General features: G+C 41.9%; 1 protein-coding gene across 3 annotated transcripts in view; it reads right to left on the reverse strand.

The window, feature by feature from the left end:
* The window catches only part of ptdss2 (phosphatidylserine synthase 2), a 36,544-nt gene extending 12,453 nt beyond the window's left edge, over nt 1-24,091 (reverse strand). The window contains exons 1-4 of one of the 3 annotated variants that reach the window (XM_021564258.2): nt 24,008-24,091; nt 21,931-22,276; nt 3,272-3,373; nt 1,898-1,980 (exon numbers count right to left, since the gene is read on the reverse strand). In XM_021564258.2, coding sequence (XP_021419933.1) covers nt 1,898-1,980; nt 3,272-3,373; nt 21,931-22,172 — 427 coding nt within the window. In that variant the 5' untranslated portion in view covers nt 22,173-22,276; nt 24,008-24,091. Of the gene's footprint in view, nt 1-1,897; nt 1,981-3,271; nt 3,374-21,930; nt 22,277-23,683 lie in introns of all 3 variants that reach the window. The other 2 variants (XM_021564269.2, XM_021564277.2) reach the window with 2 other exon arrangements.
* Nucleotides 24,092-24,313: the final 222 nt, after the last annotated feature.

Raw genomic sequence — 24,313 nt, forward strand, 5'->3', positions numbered from 1 at the left:
TTTCATCAGCTGTCTGGGTGGCTAGTCTCAGACCATGCCGCAGGTGAAGAAGCCAGAAGTGGATGTCCTAGGCTGGCTTGGTTACACTTGATCTGCGGTTGAACATATTGCCAAATTCTCGAAAACGACATCAGAGGCCACTTATGGTAGAGAAATGAAAATTCAGTTCTCTGGCAACAGCTCTGATGGACATTCCTGCAGTCAGCATGCCAATTCCCTCAAAACATTAGACATCTGTGGCATTGTCTTGTGTGCACCTGCACATTTTAGAGTAGCATTTTATTGTCCCCAGCACTCGGTGCACCTGTGTAATGATCATGCTGTTTAATCAGCTTCTTGATATGCCACCCCTGTCACGTGGATGGATTATCTTGGCAAAGGAGAAATGCTCACTAACAGGAATAAATTTGTGCACAAAATTTGAGAGAAATACAATTTTGATCAGTATAGACACACACACACACACAAAAGCATGTGAACACCCCTAAAAAGTGTGGATTTGGCCATTTCAGCCACACCCGTAAAATGTATGCCCTGCTAGAGCTGCCCCAGTCAACTCTAAGTGCTGTTATTGTGAAATGGAAACGTCTAGGAGCAACAACAGCTCAACCGCAAAGTGGTAGGTAACAAGCTCACAGAACGGGACTGCAGAGTGCTGAAGCGTGTAAAAATCGTCTGTCCTCGGTTGCAGCACTCACTGCCGAGTTCCAAACGGCCTCTGGAAGCAATGTCAGCACAATAACTGTTCGTTGGGAGCATCATGAAATGGTTTCCCATGACCGAGAAGCCGCACACAAGCCTAAAATCACCATGTGCAACGGCAAGCATTGGTTGGAGTGGAGTATATCTCGCCGCCATTGGCCTCTGGAGCAGTGGAAATGTGTTCTCTGGAGTGACAAATCACGCTTCACCATCTGGCAGTCCGACGTACGAATCTGGATTTGGCGGATGTATTGTAATCCCTATGTAATCTGATGCAGTGTATGTAATCTGTATGTACGTCACACACAGTCAGGATAGTCTTTATGGCCCACTCCATTGTAATGTAATCTGATGCAGTGTATGTAATCTGTATGTACTTCACACACAGTCGGGATAGTCTTCATGGCCCACTCCATTGCTGTGCCGCCAAACATCTATATTGATCTAGAAGCAGACATGCATTCTTTCTCTCCCCACTGAAGACATTTTCAGAGGAAGAACAGACCTGCTCTACGAACCAGTATCTCTACTTGCACATTCATCATCTGCACATCTATCACTCCACTGTTTAATTGCTAAATTGTAATTACGTCGACCACTATGGCCTATTCATTGCCTTACCTCCCTAAATCTTACTACATTTTTCTACTGTATTATTGAATGTATGTTTGTTAATTCCATGTCTAACTGTTGTGTGTTGAATTGCTATGCTTTATCTTGGCAAACGTCGCAGTTGTAAATGACAACTTGTTCTCAACTGGCCTAACCTGGTTAAATAAAGGTGAAATATAAAAATAAGACCGGAGAGCAATACTCCATTACAGAGTTTGATTTACACCTGTGCTTGCCACGGCAGTTGACAACTTTTTATGTTTGACATGTCCACAGTGCTGCAGCACCACCACCTTTGAAAGCAGCGATTCACCGCAAGCCATATCTGGGAAGAATATTATAGGTTTTCAGTTTCACAAAAGCATTAAATCCCTCTTTTTTCTTTCAAAGTGTAAAAGTGACCATGTTGACTCACTAACGGTGTCTCTTTGGACAGGATGTAGTTTTGCTGAGAGCGTGTCCCATGTCAATGCACTTAGCCTACGTATCAAAAGGCTTGGCAGGCTCGTATTCACTGAAGTACAACAGCACGACGAAGCAGAAATGTGAAGAGTATTTGCACTGCGGCTGGAGGTTGTGTTACCTGGATGTGGTCTGGTGAATGGGCCATCTTTGGCTTGTGTCACTCCAAAGCAGAGGAACACTAGGATGCTGGCCACAATCCCTCTGGTAGAAAACACAAGCAGACTTCAGTAAATAGAGCAACTAATGATAAACTCACATACAGCTCAGTCCTCTTTACAGGATGACTAAAAATATACATTTAGAATATTATGACATCTATATACACGGACTGGAATTCATGGTTTGCATTAAAATGTCATTATTTGACCCATGTTTTGGCTAAAGAGCATTAAATCATCATTTTACTTTCAACCCTCCTTAGAGGTTGTTCTGTAGGTCAAGGTGGGTGAAAGAGCAAGTTTTAGAGGTGGAACACCAGGCAAGTTAAGGGCAAGGCCCAGGCAAGCTGAGTACGTGTGGCATGCTAGCTGTACCCATCATGTCAGTGCACATGACTGAAGAGGCGAAAAGGTGAGGAAGCCTAGGTGCGTGAGACAACCACCCCCAGGGGATCAGTGCATTCAGGTGAAGGCATTCAGCCAGGCATGCAGTAGGGTAGTGGCATCGGTTGTGACCCGGGGGGAAGAAGTTGTAGTGGGCTCTAATCTCCCAGGCGAGCTGGGCCTCGCTGACCACGGCAAATCCCGTTAATGACCATCGGATTGTCAGTACAGATAACAGGAATAGCTGGTTGGGGTTAACGCCTTCCTAAGTAAACACCAACACTAATACTACACACCGAAACAAGCGTGCAAACACACTTCCTCCGTCTGAAGACTCCCCAATGCTGCCAAATTCCTCTGCTAGCAAAACTCACTGAAATGGCTTAAGACCATGCAAAGGCTCTTAAAGTTCTTACTTACATTATAGTCACAAAACAGATTAAAAAAAAAGTATATGTTAATGACTAGTACCAAAGCAGGGGGGTGGGAATAGAAACAGTCCTCTGCTCCCCAAAGCATCCATTAGTCAATACCTAGCTTTTTCCTACATTATATCTATGCCTTGCAATCTTCGATGTATTCTCCAACAGCCATTAATATTTCATTTGCTTGAGTGCTGGCCCTTTCTTTCATAATAGTGCGCTTTTTACTAGGCTTCACAGCATCTTTATGCTACAGAACTTAGTAAGAGTTGAGCACGTATTACAGTGCAATATCTATTTTGACATTTCAAAAAAAAGTGCTCAAGAACTGAACAGTCAAAGCTAAAAATAAAGGAGGAACCTAGAAGACTGTGTGCTGACTGTGCTACAAGCCAGCTGGGCTGAAGGTGACTGGCTGTTCGAGGTGGAAGTGATTCCTTTCACACAAGCAGTCGTGACTAAGTGTGTGTCGCCGTGCTGCATGATTATAGAAGAGAGACATCGTGTGTGCGTAACCGAATGGCTGACCTTTTCGTGTTGTACGTCGTATCCTGGGGTGTCTCCTCCAACAGAGTGACATAGACCAACACACACGTGAGAATGAAAAGCACAGTGACTGTATGTGCTCTCCTGCAATGAGAGAGAGGGAGGGTGAGGAGAGAGAGCGGCAATCAATGACAGTGTGGCAAGAAGAATCAGCAACATTCATTGGCTGGACATGCAATGAGCAGTGTGTGTGTGTGTGTGTGTAAGAAAGAGTTGAGCTTCTTGGGCGAATTCAGTTCAATGACAACAGATCGTTCATCTCCGCCGTGCTGATACACCATTCCTCCATACAGCCTCCTAGTTTGAGTACACTTAAGAGAGTTCCCTTTTCTCCACAGTTAAGTGTGCTACATATGAACAGGCCACATTGCATGTTTCAAGTATGTACCTACCACACCCACACATTAACCAAAAAGACTGGTAGGGGCAGGGAAAAGAAAAAACATAGGGAATGTTAGTGTTAGGTCGGAGGTTGTTCAATAGGGTAAATGGTGTGAAAGAGCGATAGAAGGAGGGAGAAGGGTGGAAGAATGGGAGAGGACATTGAGCGGTACGATGCCTGTCTGCCAGCCTTCTTGAGAGAGACGGGGTGAGCATAGGGCTAAGCGATATCGAATTCATTCAATTCATTTGGACTTATGTTTTAGCACGATATTCCAAACGCAATAAAACATTTTAAAAAAATAGCGTTTATGCCCGCTTGTTCTCATGTGGTCTTTTTGGTCTCATCTCCTTCTGTGCTGGGTGCACCTTCCTATTTACACCAGAGATCTGTACACACAGTGCCTTCAGAAAGTATTCACACTCCTAGACCTTTTCTACATCTTGCGTTACAACCTGAACTTAAAAATCGATTGAATTGAGATTTTGCATCACTGATCTTATACACAATACCCCAGATTGTCAAAGTGGATTTTTGTATATTTTTTAACCGTTTACAAATTAATTACAAATGAGAAGCTGAAATATCTTGAGTCAATAAGTATTCAATCCTTTTGTTATGGCAAACCTAAATAAGTTCATGAGGTAAAGCAAAGTCTAAATAAGTTGCAAGGACTCACTCGGTGTGCATTAACAGTGTTAAACATGATTTTTGAATGACTACCTCAGCTCTACAACTCACACATACTGATAATTGTAAAGGTTCCTCAGTCAAGCAGCGGATTTCAAGCACAACTTAAGCCACAAAGACCAGGGAGGTTTTCCACAAAGGGCATCTATTGGTAGATGGGTAAAAAATAATAATTTAAAAGCAGGCATTGAATATCCCTTTGAGCATGGTGCAGTTAATTACACTTTGGATGGCGTATCAATACAGTAGTAGTCACTACAAAGACAGGCACCCTTCCTAACTCAGTTGCCAGAGAAGGAGGAAACAGCTCAGGGATTTCCCCATGAGGCCAATGATGATTAAAACGGTTAAAATGTAATGGCTGTGTTAAGAGATAAAGTAGGATGGATTAACAACATTGTAGTTACACTGGAATGTTAATGTATGTACCTAAATTCCCAAACCATCACGGTCACCTAATAATCCCCAGTTTACAATTGGCTCATTCATCCCCCTCTCCCCTGGAACTATTCCCCACGTCGTTGCTGCAAATGAGAACGTGTTCTCAGTCAACTTACCTGGTAAAATAACGGATAAAAAAATGCTTAGTTTGTCACACATGGCATTGCTGTACCACATACTGCTAGAAGCATTAGCCAAAGACTGTTATATTACCTGTCAAGTCTGTCTTATAAATGTGCAATCATTGTGAGAAATAAGGTAGGCCACTTGATTTCAAATCTGAACAAAGTGGACAGGCTAGAATGCTATTCAAACAGTAGGAGACAGACAGAAGGGTGTGTATGACTATTCAACTGTTCTGCCTTGTTAGCTAGCAAATAGATCTAAATTGGCTAAACTTGAAATATAAAGATCAGCTAGCTACTGATTAGCATGTGGGCTTATAATTGAGAGATTGTTTTTGAGAACTGTGTCAATTTTCTATAATGCCTGCTGCAAGAAGTGAGTCAATATTAGTGAATGTGGCAAGGTTTGAAAACAAATACAGACTACGAAGGGAAACCTAGCCGGGAGCTGCCCCGTGACACGAACCTACCAGACGAGCTAAATGCGGCAATCAACACTGAAGCATGCATGAATGCACCAGCTGTTCCGGCCGACCTTTAAACAGGTCGAAATTCAAAGCTGTGGGGCCAGACAGATTATCAGGACGTGTACTCAAACATGTGCGGATTAAGTGGCAAGTGTCTTCACTGACATTTTCAACCCCTCCCTGACCAAGTCTATAATACCTACATGTTGTTTCAAGCAGACCACCATAGTCCATGTGCCCAAGGAAGCGAAGGTAACCTGCCTAAATGAACACCGCCCGTAGCAGTCACGTCGGTAGCCATGAAGTGTTTTGAAAAGCTGGTCAAACAAGTGAGTTGGCCTTGGCAATATTTATAAAATGTCCTATCAATAGAGTATCCTTGATTTGGAAATGTAAAGTGATGGAGGGGGGGGGGAAGGGATAATGATAAAAACACATGGAGCACGGAGGGGAATAAAGAGTGCTGCCGCATGCCATAAAGGAGGTGTTGTATGCGGATCGCATTGGCCTGATATGACAAGATGGTGATGTTGAGTCATGGAGCGGGCATGTGGTTTTGTTGTTCTTCCGCTGTAATCCCTTTGGCAGGAGAGAGCTTTTTGTATGACTCCTGCCTAACAACAAACCACTGGGGAGAAAAGCTTGCTGGGACATCCTTCCATGCCGGCACCAAACAAAGATCAGCACACTCCAATTGACTAGCTTTAAGGCCTAGACTCTCTCACAGACCACTATTCACTTGGTAGTGTCATGTCTTTGGCTATCATTCATGTGATGATGATAATCGATTTGATCAATTTTTACGATGATTAAATTACTCATGTAACAATTACCACATCAGCAATCTTGGGGCACCACTTAAGTTTGTTTCATGAGTTACCTTTTTTCAAATTAACTTAAAAAAGATATATCGCCTACATTTCAGCCATCAAGGAATTGTTATCTTCTATAAGTCTCATTTTGAATTGTGCAAAATCTTTGGATATCTGCAAGAACCCTAGCATAAATGAATCAGCGATACACAAATTGGTTTAATTATTTAATAACTAGCTAACTAAATAATCACATAGAATTACATACACAGTAGAGTTATTGGTTACTAATCCAATGCAGTGAAAGGTCCCTAGTGAACTAAACCGATATGACAGCTTGTAAGACCAAATGAAGAGAGAGAGGGCCATGTAAGAAAGAGCATGAGAAAAGAAAAAAGGACTTCACCATCACACATACAGCTGATAACTATGGTCATGGAAATGCTTTGCACATGATCAGTTACTTTCTAAAAAAAGATCTAGAAAATAACTGATGTATTCACCCCCTTCGCTATGAAGTCCCTCAATAAGACATGGTGCAACCAATTACCTTCAGAAGTCACAGAATTAGTTAAATAAAGTCCAACTGCGTGCAATCTAAGTGTCACATTGATCTCATATAGACCGCAGACGGGTACAGTTGAAGTCAGAAGTTTACATACACCTTAGCCAAATACATTTAAACTCAGTTTTGACAATTCCTGACATTTAATCAGAGGACATTTTTACTATCTTAGGATCACTACTTTATTTTAAGTGAAATGTCAGAACAATAGTAGAGAGAATTATTTATTTCACCACATTCCCAGTGGGTCAGAAGTTCACATACAGTACACTCAATTAGTATTTGGTAGCATTGCCTTTAAATTGTTTAACTTGGGTCAAACGTCGTTTCAGGTAGCCTTCCACAATAAGTTGGGTGAATTTTGGCCCATTCCTCCTGAAAGAGCTGGTGTAACTGAGTCAGGTTTGTAGGCCTCCTTGCTTACACGCTTTTTCAGTTCTGCTCACAAATGTCCTATTGGATTGAGGTCAGGGCTTTGTGATGGCCACTCCAATACCTCAACTTTGTTGTCCTTAAGCCATTTTGCCACCACTTTGGAAGAATGGTTGGGGTCATTGTCCATTTGGAAGACCCATTTGCAATGTTGCTTCAATATCTCCTCAATTTTACTTCCTCCTGATGCCATCTATTTTGTGAAGTGCACCACTCCTTCCTGCAGCAAAGCACCCCCACAACATGATGCTGCCACCCCCTTGCTTCACGGTTGGGATGGTGTTCTTCGGCTTGCAAGCCTCCCTCTTTTTCCTCCAAACATAACGATGGTAATTTATGGCCAAACAGTTCCATTTTTGTTTCATCCGACCAGAGGACATTTCTCCAAAAAGTAAGATCTTTGTCCATGTGCAGTTGCAAACCGTAGTCTGGCTTTTTAATTCCGGTTATGGAGCAGTGGCTTCTTCCTTGCTGAGCGGCCTTTCAGGTTATGTTGATATACAGTTGAAGTCAGAAGTTTACATACACTTCGGTTGGAGTCATTAAAACTTATTTTTCAACCACTCCACAAATTTCTTGTTAACAAACTATAGTTTTGGCAAGTCGGTTAGGACATCTACTTTGTGCATGACAAGTAATTTTTCTAACAATTGTTTACAGATAGATTATTTCACTGTATCACAATTCCAGTGGTTTACATGCACTAAGTTGACTGTGCCTTTAAACAGCGTGGAAAACTCCAGAAAATGATGGCATGGCTTTAGAAGCTTCTGATAGGCTAATTGACATCATTTGACTCAATTGGAGGTGTACCTGTGGATGTATTTCAAGGCCTACCTTGAAACTCCGTGCCTCTTTGCTTGACATCAAGGGAAAATCAAAAGAAAACAGCCAAGACCTCAGGAAAAAATGTGTAGACCTCCACAAGTCTGGTTCATCATTGGGAGCAATTTCCAAACGCCTGAAGTACCATGTTCACCTGTACAAACAATAGTACTCAAGTATAAACACCATTGGACCATGCAGCCGTTATACCACTCAGGAAGGAGACGCGGTCTGTCTCCTAGAGATGAACGTACTTCTGTGCAACAAGTGCAAATAAATCCCAGAACAACAGCCAAGGACCTTATGAAGAAGCTGGAGGAAACAGGTACAAAAGTATCTATATCCACAGTAAAACGAGTCCTATATCGACGTAACCTGAAAGGCCGCTCAGCAAAGAAGCAGCCACTGCTCCAAAACCACCATAAAAAAGCCAGACTACGGTTTGCAACTGCACATGGGGACAAAGATCGTACTTTTTGTCCTCTGGTCTGATGAAGCAAAAATAGAACTGTTTGGCCAGAATGACTAGAGGTCGACCGATTATGATTCTTCAACGCCGATACCGATTATTGGAGGCCCAAAAAAAGCAGATACCGATTAATCTGATGTTTTTTATATATATATATATATATATATTTGTAATAATGACAATTACAAAAATACTGAATGAACACGTATTTTAACTTAATATAATACATCAATAAAATTTATTTAGTCTCAAATAATGAAACGTTACATTTTGTTTAAATAATGCAAAAACAAAGTGTTGGAGAAGAAAGTAAAAGTGCAATATGTAAAAAAAAAAAGCTACCGTTTAAGTTCCTTGCTCAGAACATGAAAGCTGGTGGTTCCTTTTAAAATGAGTCTTAAATATTCCCAGAGAATAAGTTTTAGGATGTAGTTATTATAGGACTAGGTCTCTCTTTACCATTTGTATTTCATATACACCTTTGACTATTGGACGTTCTAATAGGTACTTTAGTATTGCCAGCCTAATCTGAGGAGTTGATAGGCTTGAAGTCATAAACAGCGCTGTACTTCAAGCATTGCAAAGAGCTGCTGGCAAAAACGCAGGAAAGTGCTGTTTGAATGAATGCTTACGAGCCTACTGCTGCCTACCACCGCTCAGACAGACTGCTCTATCAAATCATAGATTTAATTATAACACACAGAAATATGAGCCTTAGGTCATTAATATGGTCAAATCCAGAAACTATCATTTCGAAAACTAAACGTTTATTCTTTCAGGGAAATACGGAACCGTTCCGTATTTTATCTAACGGGTGGCATCCCTAAGTCTAAATATTGCTGTTACATTGCACAACTTTCAATGTTAAGTCATAATTATGTAAAATTCTGGCAAATTAGTTTGCTACGAGCCAGGTGGCCCAAACTGTTGCATTTACCCTGACTGTGCGTGCAATGAATGCAAGAGAAGTGACAATTTGCCTAGTTAATATTGCCTGCTATCATGAATTTATTTTAAATAAATATGCAGGTTTAAAAAATATATACAGTGCCTTGCGAAAGTATTCGGCCCCCTTGAACTTTGCGACCTTTTGCCACATTTCAGGCTTCAAACATAAAGATATAAAACTGTATTTTTTTGTGAAGAATCAACAACAAGTGGGACACAATCATGAAGTGGAACGACATTTATTGGATATTTCAAACTTTTTTAACAAATCAAAAACTGAAAAATTGGGCGTGCAAAATTATTCAGCCCCTTTACTTTCAGTGCAGCAAACTCTCTCCAGAAGTTCAGTGAGGATCTCTGAATGATCCAATGTTGACCTAAATGACTAATGATGATAAATACAATCCACCTGTGTGTAATCAAGTCTCCGTATAAATGCACCTGCACTGTGATAGTCTCAGAGGTCCGTTAAAAGCGCAGAGAGCATCATGAAGAACAAGGAACACACCAGGCAGGTCCGAGATACTGTTGTGAAGAAGTTTAAAGCCGGATTTGGATACAAAAAGATTTCCCAAGCTTTAAACATCCTAAGGAGCACTGTGCAAGCGATAATATTGAAATGGAAGGAGTATCAGACCACTGCAAATCTACCAAGACCTGGCCGTCCCTCTAAACTTTCAGCTCATACAAGGAGAAGACTGATCAGAGATGCAGCCAAGAGGCCCATGATCACTCTGGATGAACTGCAGAGATCTACAGCTGAGGTGGGAGACTTTGTCCATAGGACAACAATCAGTCGTATATTGCACAAATCTGGCCTTTATGGAAGAGTGGCAAGAAGAAAGCCATTTCTTAAAGATATCCATAAAAAGTGTTGTTTAAAGTTTGCCACAAGCCACCTGGGAGACACACCAAACATGTGGAAGAAGGTGCTCTGGTCAGATGAAACCAAAATTGAACTTTTTGGCAACAATGCAAAATGTTATGTTTGGCGTAAAAGCAACACAGCTGAACACACCATGCCCACTGTCAAACATGGTGGTGGCAGCATCATGGTTTGGGCCTGCTTTTCTTCAGCAGGGACAGGGAAGATGGTGAAAATTGATGGGAAGATGGATGGAGCCAAATACAGGACCATTCTGGAAGAAAACCTGATGGAGTCTGCAAAAGACCTGAGACTGGGATGGAGATTTGTCTTCCAACAAGACAATGATCCAAAACATAAAGCAAAATCTGCAATGGAATGGTTCAAAAATAAACATATCCAGGTGTTAGAAGTCCAGACCTGAATCCAATCGAGAATCTGTGGAAAGAACTGAAAACTGCTGTTCACAAATGCTCTCCATCCAACCTCACCGAGCTCGAGCTGTTTTGCAGGAGGAATGGGAAAAAATTTCATGATTGTGTCCCACTTGTTGTTGATTCTTCACAAAAAAATAGTTTTATATCTATGTTTGAAGCCTGAAATGTGGCAAAAGGTCGCAAAGTTCAAGGGGGCCGAATACTTTCGCAAGGCACTGTATGTATGTATGTATGTATGTATGTATATATATATATATATATATATATATATATATATATATATATATGCTGCGCACACAGTTGAAGTCGGAAGTTTACATACACCTTAGCCAAATACATTTAAACTCAGTTTTTTTTAAATTGTTTTTATTGTTCTTGTTCTTCATGATGCTCTCTGCGCTTTTAACGGACCTCTGAGACTATCACAGTGCAGGTGCATTTATACGGAGACTTGATTACACACAGGTGGATTGTATTTATCATCATTAGTCATTTAGGTCAACATTGGATCATTCAGAGATCCTCACTGAACTTCTGGAGAGAGTTTGCTGCACTGAAAGTAAAGGGGCTGAATAATTTTGCACGCCCAATTTTTCAGTTTTTGATTTGTTAAAAAAGTTTGAAATATCCAATAAATGTCGTTCCACTTCATGATTGTGTCCCACTTGTTGTTGATTCTTCACAAAAAAATACAGTTTTATATCTTTATGTTTGAAGCCTGAAATGTGGCAAAAGGTCGCAAAGTTCAAGGGGGCCGAATAATTTCGCAAGGCACTGTATATATTGCTCAACTAAAAACACTAAAATAACACATCCTAGATCTGAATGAATGAAATATTCTTATTAAATACGTTTTTTTCTTTACATAGTTGAATGTGCTGACAACAAAATCACACAAAAATTAATCAATGGAAATCAAATGCATCAACCCATGGAGGTCTGGATTTGGAGTGACACTCAAAATTAGTGGAAAGTGGAAAACCACACTACAGGCTGATCCAACTTTGATGTAATGTCCTTAAAACAAGTCAAAATGAGGCTCAGTAGTGTGTGTGGCCTCCACGTGCCTGTATGACCTCCCTACAACGCCTGGGCATGCTCCTGATGAGGTGGCGGATGGTCTCCTGAGGGATCTCCTCCCAGACCTGGACTAAAGCATCCGCCAACTCCTGGACAGTCTGTTGGTGGATGGAGCGAGACATGATGTCCCAGATGTGCTCAATTGGATTCAGGTCTGGGGAACGGGCAGGCCAGTCCATAGCATCAATGCCTTCCTCTTGCAGGAACTGCTGACACACTCCAGCCACATTGTCTTGCATTAGGAGGAACCCAGGGCCAACCGCACCAGCATATGATCTCACAAGGGGTCTGAGGATCTCATCTCGGTACCTAATGGCAGTCAGGCTACCCCTGGCGAGCACATGGAGGGCTGTTTGGCCCGTTCGGCCCCCCAAAGAAATGCCACCCCACACCATAACTGACCCACCGCCAAACCGGTCATGTTGGAGGATGTTGCAGGCAGCAGAACGTTCTCCACGGCGTCTCCAGACTGTCACGTGCTCAGTGTGAACCTGCTTTCATCTGTGAAGAGCACAGGGCACCAGTGGCGAATTTGCCAATCTTGGTGTTCTCTGGCAAATGCCAAACGTCCTGCATGGTGTTGGGCTGTAAGCACAACCCCCACCTGTGGATGTCGGGCCCTCATTACCACCCTCATGGAGTCTGTTTCTGACCGTTTGAGCAGACACATGCACATTTGTGGCCTGCTGAGGTCATTTTGCAGGGCTCTGGCAGTTCTCATCCTGCTCCTCCTTGCACAAAGGCGGAGGTAGCGGTCCTGCTGCTGGATTATTGCCCTCCTATGGCCTCCTCCACGTCTCCTAATGTACTGGCCTGTCTCCTGGTAGCGCCTCCATGCTCTGGACACTACACTGACAGACACAGAAAACCTTCTTGCTATCCTGGATGAGCTACAGTACCTGAGCCACTTGTGTGGGTTGTAGACTCCACCTAATGCTACCACTAGAGTGACAGCACCACCAGCATTCAAAAATGCCCAAAACATCAGCCAGGAAGCATAGGAACTGAGAAGTAGTCTGTGGTCCCCACCTGCAGAACCACTCCTTTATTGGGAGTGTCTTGCTAATTGCCTATAATTTCCACCTGTTGTCTATTCCATTTGCACAACAGCATGTGAAATGTATTGTCAATCAGTGTTGCTTCCTAAGTGGACAGTTTGATTTCATAGAAGTATGATTGACTTGGAGTTACATTGTGTTGTTTAAGTGTTCCCTTTATTTTTTTGAGCAGCATATATATATATATATACACACACACAATTCTGAAAGGCGCCAGAGTCTGCAACACCGTTATTTTTATTTCACCAGGTAGGCTAATTGATAATTATTGATATCAATAATTATAATTGATATCAAGTTCTCATTTGCAACTGCGACCAGGCCAAGATAAAGCATGGCAATTCGACACATACAACACAGAGTTACACATGGAATAAACAAAACATAGTCAATAATACAGTAGAACAAAAGAAAACAAAGTATATACAGTGAGTGCAAATGAGGTGAGGTAAGATAAGGGAGTTTAGGCAATATATAGGCCATGGTGGCGAAGTAATTACAATATAGTAATTAAACACTGGAATGGTAGATGTGCAGAAGATGAATGTGCAAGTAGAGATACTGGGGTGCAAATGAGCAAGAAATAAATAAATACAGTATGGGGATGAGGTAGGTAGACAGATGGGCTGTTTACAGATGGGCTATGTACAGGTGCAGTGATCTGTGAGCTGCTCTGAAAGCTGGTGATTAAAGCAAGTGAGGGAGATGTGAGTCTCCAGCTTCAGAAACACTTGCAGTTCGTTCCAGTCATTGGCAGCAGAGAACTGGAAGGAAAGATGACCAAAGGAGGAATTGGCTTTGGGGGTGACCAGTGAGATATACCTGCTGGAGCGCGTGCTACGAGTGGGTGCTGCTATGGGACCAGTGAGCTGAGATAAGGCGGGGCTTTACCTAGCAGAGACTTGTAGATAACCTGTAGCCAGTGGGTTTGGCGACGAGTATGAAGCGAGGGCCAACCAACAAGAGCATACAGGTCACAATGGTGACAAAACGGATGGCACTGTGATAGACTGCATCCAGTTTGTTGTTGAGTAGAGCGTTGGAGGCCATTTTATAAATGACATCACCGAAGTCGAGGATCGGTAGGATGGTCAGTTTTACGACGGTATGTTTGGCAGCATGAGTGAAGGATGCTTTGTTGCGATATAGGAAGCCAATTCGAGATTTAATTTGGGATTAGAGATGATTAATGTGAGTCTGTAGGGAGAGTTTACAGTCTAGCCAGACACCTGGATATTTGTAGTTGTCCACGTAGCTGTCCAGAGTAGTGATGCTGGGCGGGCGAACAGGTGCGGGCAGTGATCGGTTGAATACCATGCATTTAGTTTTACTTGCGTTTAAGATCAATTGGAGACCACGGAAGGAGAGTTGTATGGCATTGAAGCTCGTCTGGAGGTTAGTTAACACAATGTCAAAAGAAGGGCCAGAAGTATACAGAATGGTGTCGTCTGCGTAGGAGGTGGATCAGAGAATCACCAGATGTATACAGAGAAGAGAGTCGGCCTGAGAATTGAACCCTGTGGCACCCCCATAGAGACTGCCAGAGGTCCAGACAACAGGCCCTCCGATTTGACACACTGAACTCTGTCTGAGAAGTAGTTGGTGAACCAGGCGAGGCAGTAATTTGAGAAACCAAGGCTGTTGAGTCTGCCAATTAGAATGTGCTGATTCACAGAGTCGAAAGCCTTGGCCAGGTCGATGAATACGGCTGCACAGTAATGTCTCTTATCGATGGCGGTTATGATGTCGTTTAGGACCTTGAGCGTGGCTGAGGTGCATCCATGACCAGCTCTGAAACCAGATTGCATAGCGGAGAAGGTACGGTGGGATTCGAAATGGTCGGTAATCTGTTAACTTGGCTTTCGAAGAGCTTAGAAAGACAGGGTAGGATAGATATAGGTCTGTAGCAGTTTGGGTCTAGAGTGTCACCCCCTTTGGAGAGGGGGATGACCGCGGCAGATTTCCAAACTTTGTGAATCTCAGACGATATGAAAGAGAGGTTGAACAGGCTAGTAATAGGGGTTGCAACAATTTCGGCAGATAATTTTAGAAAGAGAGGTTCCAGAATGTCTAGCCCGGCTGATTTGTAGGGGTCCAGATTTTGCAGCTCTTTCAGAACATCAGCTATCTGGATTTTGGTAAAGGAGAAATGGTGGGGGCTTTCGCAGTTTGCTGTGGAGGGTGCCGTGCAGTTGACCTGGGAAGGGGTAGCCAGGTGGAAAGCATGGCCAGCCGTAGAGAAATGCTTATTGAAATTCTCAATTATATTGGATTTATCAGTGGTGACAGTGTTTCCTAGCCTCAGAGCAGTGGGCAGCTGGGAAGAGGTGCTCTTATTCTCCATGGACTTTACAGTGTCCCAGAACTTTTTTGAGTTAGTACTACAGGATGCAAATTTCTGTTTGAAAAAAGCAAGCCTTAGCTTTCCTAACTGCATGTGTATATTTGTTCCTATCTTCCCTGAAAAGTTGCATATCACGGGGGCTATTCGATGCTAATGCAGAACGCCACAGGATGTTCTTCTGCTGGTCAAGGGCAGACAGGTCTGGAGTGAACCAAGTCTACATTTTTTGAATGGGGCATGCTTATTTAAGATGGTGAGGGAGGCACTTTAAAAGAATAGCCAGGCAATCAATTCACATATGGTATTGAGTGCACAGATGGAGGCAAAGGGAGGTCTGTAGCAAGCGGCAACAGTGAGAGACTTGTTTCTGGAAAGGTGAATTTTTAGAAGTAGAAGCTCAAATTGTTTAGGGTACAGACTTGGATAGTAATATAGAACTCTGCAGGCTAACACCACCCCCTTTGGCAGTTCTATATTGGCGGAAAATGTTATAGTTAGCGATGGATTCAGACACGGCTAAGACATCCGGGTTGGCAGTGTGCTAAAGCAGTGAGTTAAACAAACTTAGGGAGTAGGCTTCTAATGTTAACATGCATGAAACCAAGGCTTTTACAGTTATAGAAGTCAACAAATGAGAGCACCTGGGGAATGGGAGTGGAGCTAGGCACTGCAGGACCTGGTTTAACCTCTACATCACCAGAGGAACAGAGGAGAAGTAGGATAAGGGTACGGCTAAAGGCTATACGAACTGGCCGTCTAGCACGTTCGGAACCGAGATTAAAAGGAGCAGGTTTCTGGGCACGATAGCATAGATGTAAGGCATAGTGTACAGACAAAGGTAAGGTAGGAGGTAAACCTAGGCATTGAGTAATGACGAGAGAGATATAGTCTCTAGTAGAGGTCGGCCGATTAATCGGAATGGCCGATTAATTAGGGCCGATTTCAAGTTCTCATAACAATCGGAATCAGTATTTTTGGGCACCGATAACTTTTACCTTTATTTAATTAACTAGGCAAGTCCGTTAAGAACACATTCTTATTTTCAATGACGGCCTAGGAACGGTGGGTTAACTGCCTTGTTCAGGGGCAGAAAGACAGATTTTCACCTTGTCAGCTCGGGGGATCCAATCTTGCAAACTTACAGTTAACTAGTCCAACGCTCTAACCACCTGATTACATTGCACTCCACGAGGAGCCTGCCTGTTACGCGAATGCAGTAGAAGCCAGCTAGCTAGCATTAAATTATAAAAAACAATCATAATCACTAGTTATAACTACACATGGTTGATGATATTACTAGTGTCCTGCGTTGCACATAATCGATGCTTTAACAAAAGCGCAATCGTTGGACGACTGTACCTAACCATAAACACCAATGCCTTTATTTTTTACCCCTTTCTCTCCCCAATTTCGTGGTATCCAATTGTTTTAGTAGCTACTATCTTGTCTCATCATTACAACGCCCGTACGGGCTCGGGAGAGACGAAGGTTGAAAGTCATGCGTCCTCCAATACACAACCCAACCAAGCCGCACTGCTTCTTAACACAGCGCGCATCCAACCCGGAAGCCAGCCGCACCAATGTGTCGGAAGAAACACTGTGCATCTGGCAACCTTGGTTAGCGCGCACTGCGCCCTGCCCGCCACAGGAGTTGCTGGTGCGCGATGAGACAAGGACATCCCTACCGGCCAAGCACCCCCTAACCCGGACGACGCTAGGCCAATTGTGCGTCGCCCCACGGACCTCCCGGTCGCGGCCGGTTACGACAGAGCCTGGGCGCGAACCCAGAGTCTGATGGCACAGCTGGTGCTGCAGTACAGCGCCCTTAACCACTGCGTCACCCGGGAGGCCGCCTTTCTTAAAATCAATACACAGAAGTAAATATTTTTAAACCTGCATATTTAGCTAAAAGAAGTCCAGGTTAGCAGACAATATTAACCAGGTGAAATTGTGTCATTTCTCTTGCGTTCATTGCACGCAGAGTCAGGGTATATGCAACAGTTTGGACAGCCTGGCTCATTGCAAACTAATTTGTCAGAATTGTACGTAATTATGACATAACATTGAAGGTTGTGCAATGTAACAAGAATATTTAGAGTTAGGGATTAAGATTAGATAAAATACTGAACCGTATTTCACTGAAAGAATAAACGTTTTGTTTTCGAAATTATAGTTTCTGGATTCAACCATATTAATGACCAAAGGGCTTGTATTTCGGTGTGTTATTATGTTATAATTAAGTCTGATTTGATAGAGCAGTCTGACTGAGCGATGGTAGGCAGCAGCAGGCTCGTAAGCATTCATTCAAACAGCACTTTCATGCGTTTTGCCAGCAGTTCTTCGCAAGCACAGCGCTGTTTATGACTTCAAGCCTATTAGCCTAATGGCTGGTGTAACCGATGTGAAATGGCTAGCTAGTTGGCTGGGTGCGCGCTAATAGAGTTTCAAAAGTCACTCGCTCTGAGACTTGGAGTAGTTATTCCCCTTGCTCTGCAAAGGCCGCGGCTTTTGTGAAGCGATGAGTAACGCTGCTTCGAGTGTGGCTGTCGTCGATGTGTTCCTGGTTCGAGCCCAGGTAGGGGCGAGGAGAGGGACGGAAGCTATACTGTTCCACTGGCAATACTATAGTGCCTATAAGAACATCCAATAGTCAAAGGTATATGAAATACAAATGGTAGAGAAATAGTCCTATAAATACTATATTAACTACAACCTAAAACCTCTTACCTTGGAATATTGAAGTCTCATGTTAAAAGGAACCACCAACTTTCATATGTTCTCAAGTTCTGAGCAAGGAACTCAAACGTTAGCTTTTTTTCATGGCACATATTGCACTTTTACTTCTCCAACACTGTTTTTGCATTAATTAAACCAAATTGAACATGTTTCATTATTTATGAGGCTAAATAGATTTTTATTTATGTATTATATTAAGTTAAAATAAGTGTTCATTCAATATTGTTGTAATTGTCATTATTACAAATAAATAAATTAAAATCGGCCGATTAATTGGTATCGGCTTTTTTTGGTCCTCCAATAATCGGTATCGGCGTTGAAAAAAGCATAATCGGTCGACCTCTAGTCTCTAGAGACTTTTAAACCAGGTGATGTCATCGCATATGTAGGAGGTGGAACAACATGGTTGGTTAAGGCATATTGAGCAGGGCTAGAGGCTCTACACTGAAATAAGAGGGGCACCATGAAATTAAGCAAGGGGCACCATGAAGACCAAGGAGCTCTCCAAACAGGTCAGGGACAAAGTTGTGGAGAAGTACAGATCAAAGTTGGGTTATTTAAAAAAAATAAAAAAACATCAGAAACTTTGAACATCCCACAGAGCACCATTAAATCCATTATTTAAAAAAATTGAAAGAATATGGCACCACAACAAACCTGCCAAGTGAGGGCTGCCCACCAAAACTCACAGACCAGGCAAAGAGTATTCATCAGAGGCAACAAAAGAGCCCAAAGATAATCCTGAAGGAGCTGCAAAGCACCACAGCGGAGATTTGTTTATTTCACAATAAATAAATAAAAATTGCATCTTCAAAGTGGTAGGCATGTTGTGTAAATGAATTGATACAAACCCACAAAAAATACATTTTAATTCCAGGTTGTAAGGCAACAAAATAGAAAAAATGCCAAGGGGGTGAATATTTTTGCAAGCCACTGTATTTAAAATTGTACACCTTTGTTGTCTGTTGAAATTGCCGGTCCATCTGTGGAGTAATTTGACAGAAAGTGTCTGGTTAGGTCTTCCAGATATACCAACGGTGGTTCACAGGCTCGGTTTGTTAGAGGAAATTGTTCTTCTCGCTCTTCTTTGGTCGAATTTCCTAGAGTATTGTACATATGCAGCTGCAGACTGACTGTGTAGCCTTGAAGAGATATTCTTCTTCTCTGTTGAAAGATTTTAGCCATTCCGTACCTTTCAGCTAACGCTGTCGGTCTCGTTGGCCTATAGAGTGGTAGGCCTATATGCTTTCTGGTCTCCTATTTAGATCACCATGCGCAATGCCAAGCGTCGGCTGGAGTGGTGTAAAGCACATTGCCATTGGACTCTGGAGCAGTTCACTAGAGTAAAGAATCATGCTTCATTATCTGGCAGTCTGACGGACTACTCTGGGTTTGGCGCATGCCAGGAGAACGCTACCTGCCACAATGCATAGTGCCAACTGTAAAGTTTGGTGGTAGAGGAATAATGGTCTGGGGCTGTTTCATGGGTCGGGCTAGGCCTCGTAGTTAAGAGTGAAGGGAAATGTTAACGCATACAATAACATTCTAGACGATTCTGTGCTTCCAATTCAATATTGGAATGGCCATCACAAACCCCTGACCTCAATCCCATAGAACATTTGTGGGCAGAACTGAAAAAGTGTGTGTGAGCAAGGAGGCTTACAAACCTGACTCAGTTACACCAGCTCTGTCAGGAGGAATGGGCCAAAATTCACCCAACTTATTGTGGGAAGATTGTGGAAGGCTACCTGAAATGTTTGACCCAAGTTAAACAATTTAAAGGCAATGCTACCAAATACTAATTAAGTGTGTTCCCACTGGGAATGTGATGAAATAAATAAAAGCTGAAATAAATCACTACTATTATTCAGACATTTCACATTAAAATAAGTGGTGATCCTAACTGACCTAAAATAGGGAATTTTTACTAGGATTAAATGTCAGGAAGTGTGAAAAACTGAGTTTAAACGTATTTGGCTAAGGTGTATGTAAACAGTTATAAAATGTATTATTCCCATGGATAACAGAGATATACAAAACACACCTGCTTTTTCCATGACAGACTGACTAGGTGAAAGCTATGATCCCTTATTGACGTCAATTGTTAAATCAACTTCAAAATTAGTGTATAAGAAAGGGAGGAGACAGATTAAAGAAGGATTTTTAAGCCTCGAGACAATTGAGACATGGATTGTGTAAGTGTACCATTGAGGGTGAATGGGCAAGACAAAATATTGAAGTGCCTGTGAACGGGGTATAGTAGTAGGTGCCAGGCGTAGGGCGGTGACTGTATTACCGTCACACCGCCGGTCACAAGTCATGAAGGCAGTCAAATTCCATGTGACCGTTTAATCACGGTAATCAGACTTCTCAAAGCTCGGATGCTGTCGATGGTCATTAGTAGCCTACCAAACTTGTTACCTGCCTGGTACTCAGCACTCTATTGTCCTTCTAATCACTCTGACATCAATGTAAACATAATCAAAAAGGCTATGCAATTCCATGAGAAAACAGTGATGGCCTCTTAAAAAGAGGGTCCCATCAGAATTCTATAGGCTAGGCCTACTATGTTGATTTCTCAACTTTCCTAATATTGAGCAAATATTAAATCACACTGCTTATCTTTACAACATGAGTATAGCCTACGTAGTTGTCATGAAAATTAACCACGAGAAAAGCATCCTCTATTCGCATACACATGTATCGTTTCCCCTGCCCCCATTTCAAGACATGTGCATGATAATAGTCTATTCTAAATAAAAACTAATTTCACACAGAGCTGAAGGAATTTTGAAATGAATAAAAATGGGCAAATGTTGCACAATTCAGGTGTAGACAGCTCTTAGAGGCTTGTCCAGAAAGACTCACAGCTGTGATCACTGCCAATGGTGCTTCTACAAAGTATTGACTCACGGGTTTGAATATTTACATAAATTAGATATGTATTTATGTTGTTAGACATTTTAGCAAATGTATTGAAAATTATTTTCACTTTGTCATCATGGGGTATTGTGTGCAGATGGGGGTGAGAAAAAAAAAATATGTCATCAATTTTGAATTCAGGCTGTAACAACAAAATGTGGAATAAGTCAAGGGGTACAAATACTTTGAATAAACACTTATATGCTGCCGCAACGCCGTTCTTCATTTGACTCTTATCTATCCTGATGCCTCGTCACTTTACACTGCCTTCATGTACAAATCTACCTCAAATACCTCATACCCCTGCACATTGATCTGGTACTGGTACTCCCTGTATATAGCTCCAGCGTGTGCATTTTATTCCTTGTGTTACTATTTTCTTTTATTATAATTTATTTTACTCTCCGTCGTTGGGAAGGGCTCATAAGTAAGCATTTCACAGTTAAGTCTACATCTGTTTTTTTTGGCGCATGTGAAAAATATCATTTTATTTTAGATTTGATCCAAATCACATCTGTGAAAGAGCTAATTTGTCTCTCTGATTTGCATACTGCTACTAATACGTTGAGCTCCAGACAACAATTATCTGGAGATATCTTAGAAAAAACCTTATCTGAAGATGGTAATTCCGGGCTGCAGGAACAATAGTTAGAGAGGAGAGCCTCATTCTTGTCCATACTCACTTTTGCAAAGTGTTAAAAAAAGCTCTACTTTTTTTTTTTTATTGAACTCACATTTCACAATCAGAGATAATGGTAGGTAACTTTTTAGGTATGTCGCTTTCAGTTTAACAGAGACAAAAGATCTGTCTCACCAAAAATACTCAATGTCCATCACAAATACATGGGGGCATGAAAAACCTGTCTGAGCTTGTATTCCAGTGGCATGTGACAAATTTACAATTAACCTTGAATTCATAGCCCACATAAAAGGCAGAGCTGTCACCTTCTAAAGAGCCCCAGGCACTGTCACGTCAATAGCCAACAATGACAGCCTTCAGTTTGGGAGAATAAAATGACCTGCCATTGATCAGCAGCACTCACCAGAAAAAGGTGTTGGTTCCATCGTCGAATACTTCAGACTCCGTGTTTCGTCTAGAAAGGTTGTCTCGGGAGACTTGTTTAGCAGATTTGTGTTTGGTTGGAGTCGCCGGGGTCAATGCGTGGTGGGGAGAACCAGACACTGAAGGGTCAGATGAGCCATTATTGACCTGCTCCTCTGCAGCATTGGCAGGTTTGCCAGTGACAAGAGCCACGCTGCTCCTCTTCGAGTCGGGCTTGGTCATTGTGTTCTGGATCCCTAGGTTGAGTAGATAGCTATATCCTGAGAATTTCTTCTGTTATTTCACTGCGTGTCATCCAAAACAGCCCCACCCAAGTCTGTCAGCATCTGAAAGCAGGTTGAGATAGCAAAACACACCGTTAATTGAAAAGCACTTGTGAAGTTCATGGGAGCATGTTAAAGCTGGTGAGAAATGAAAGTTAGGAGTCTATATTTGAGAAATTACAGCATATATAAAACTATTTCAAAGATTTTCCATCCTAAAAGTTAGGAATAAGCAAAGATTTTGATTTTTGGACCGAGTTTGGGAAACCCTACAATAGATTTCAATTCATGTCTATTGTATTTGCTAGTATGATAGCAGATACCATAGACTTCGAGTCATTGCGCAAACGCTAGTTAGGATTGGCTCGCAAAACTACCACTAAGTTCCTTCATGCTCTACGTAGAGACATTAAAAATGGTATCCACGAGTTAGATAAAGGGGCCTCGTTGCCTAAATATCCCATTAAATAGGTACTAGAAATACATCAAAACATAATGCTTTAGACCCCTACCCCACTAATAACAATTCTATATTTAGTTATTGAGAAATAATTTGCCTTGTGTAGTTTAAGAAATATTGCCCTGGACCTTAAAGAAATACTTTGGGGTTTTGGCAATGAGGCTCTTTATCTACTTCCCCAGAGTCAGAACTCATGGATACCATGTTATTGATCCGCGTGCAGTTTGAAGGAAGATCCTAACTAGCACAACAGCTGACTAGCGATAGCGCAATGACTGAAAGTCTATATACCCATAGACTCCCATTCATTGCGCTAACGGTAGTTAGCATTGGATCATGAAACTACCTTCATACTGGACACAGAGACAGAAAAATGGTATCAACGAGTTCATCGGACTCGTGAGGAGTAGATGACTGGCCTCATTGCCAAAATCCCGAAGTATCCCTTTAATTATGTTACCAAAAACCCACATAGCTTTAAGATATTTTCTAATTTCTCTCCCTCATACAGGGATGATAATCTACCTTTACTTGTGTGAACTAAAACCTTCCAACTAGTTCGCGTTTTTACCGATAGCTATGTGGTTTATTAAGTGATAAAAACGTACGATTCTGTTACCAAATTTAATTACTGCAATTGAATTGGCTACAAAGGGAAATCATTGTCACAAATACAGATATAAATTGAACCCGTTACGAAATTAACCTTGGGCTTTCCCATCCGAGCTTTTTTCTCTAATTGACCTTGTAAATGCCCGGGCCAGGCAGTTCATGCCAACACGACTAGCAAACTTGACACAATGTATACATTTATATCAACGCGATGACTTGCTACAAATGTTGCTATAATAACGTTGTTGTAGTGATACATTGCTGAAAGAAAAATAAAAAAAAACATATCGCTAGCTAGCTTATTCCAACTGTTCATACCCCGCAAATGTTATGTCACTGCGAATAAGATAGCTAAATACACCAGTTCAACGTCAGACTGTGCTCAACTGGATAGTTACATAAATGATAGTCATTACGCCATTTGCAAACCACTGATGATAGCCTATAAAAGCCAGACCCAGTGTCCACAGCTCTCCAGGCTAGCTACTGTAGTTTACGTTAGCTACTTCAACCTGGACACATGGGCATTCCGTCTAGAGTGATGAATCGCGAACAACAAAAAAAATCAAATGTGAGCGTCGTCAAAGTCGCATATAATTGGCTTGTAAACGACGGGTTGATCACATAAGGCGACTCTCCTCTTAGGTTGTGCTACATAAATACTTGTCTCTCCACGCAACGTCCAGTTTGTGGAAAAGCTACTGTGTTGCCACCTAATTTACCTGTATAACGTTGCCTCGAAAATAATTTCAGGGGACGCGAACGAAAATTTTGTGGTGGCCGCTTTTGTCGTCACTTCCTTCTGGATCAGCATACACATAATCCCATTGCATCACCAAATGTGTCGTTTTCGTCATTTAGTTTACTCAAAGATAACTGTGCCACTCTGCACTGTGTCAAAGATTTTCTTTAGAATATTTATAGTGAATAGGAATATCTATATTACTGACATAGATCTATATAGATATTAATTTTCTAATCCGTATAAGTAAAGACTATAAAATATATATTATATAACTCATAGCTTC

Source organism: Oncorhynchus mykiss, chromosome 2, assembly GCF_013265735.2.
Source record: "Oncorhynchus mykiss isolate Arlee chromosome 2, USDA_OmykA_1.1, whole genome shotgun sequence".
In the NCBI taxonomy this organism is placed as follows: Eukaryota; Metazoa; Chordata; class Actinopteri; order Salmoniformes; family Salmonidae; genus Oncorhynchus; species Oncorhynchus mykiss.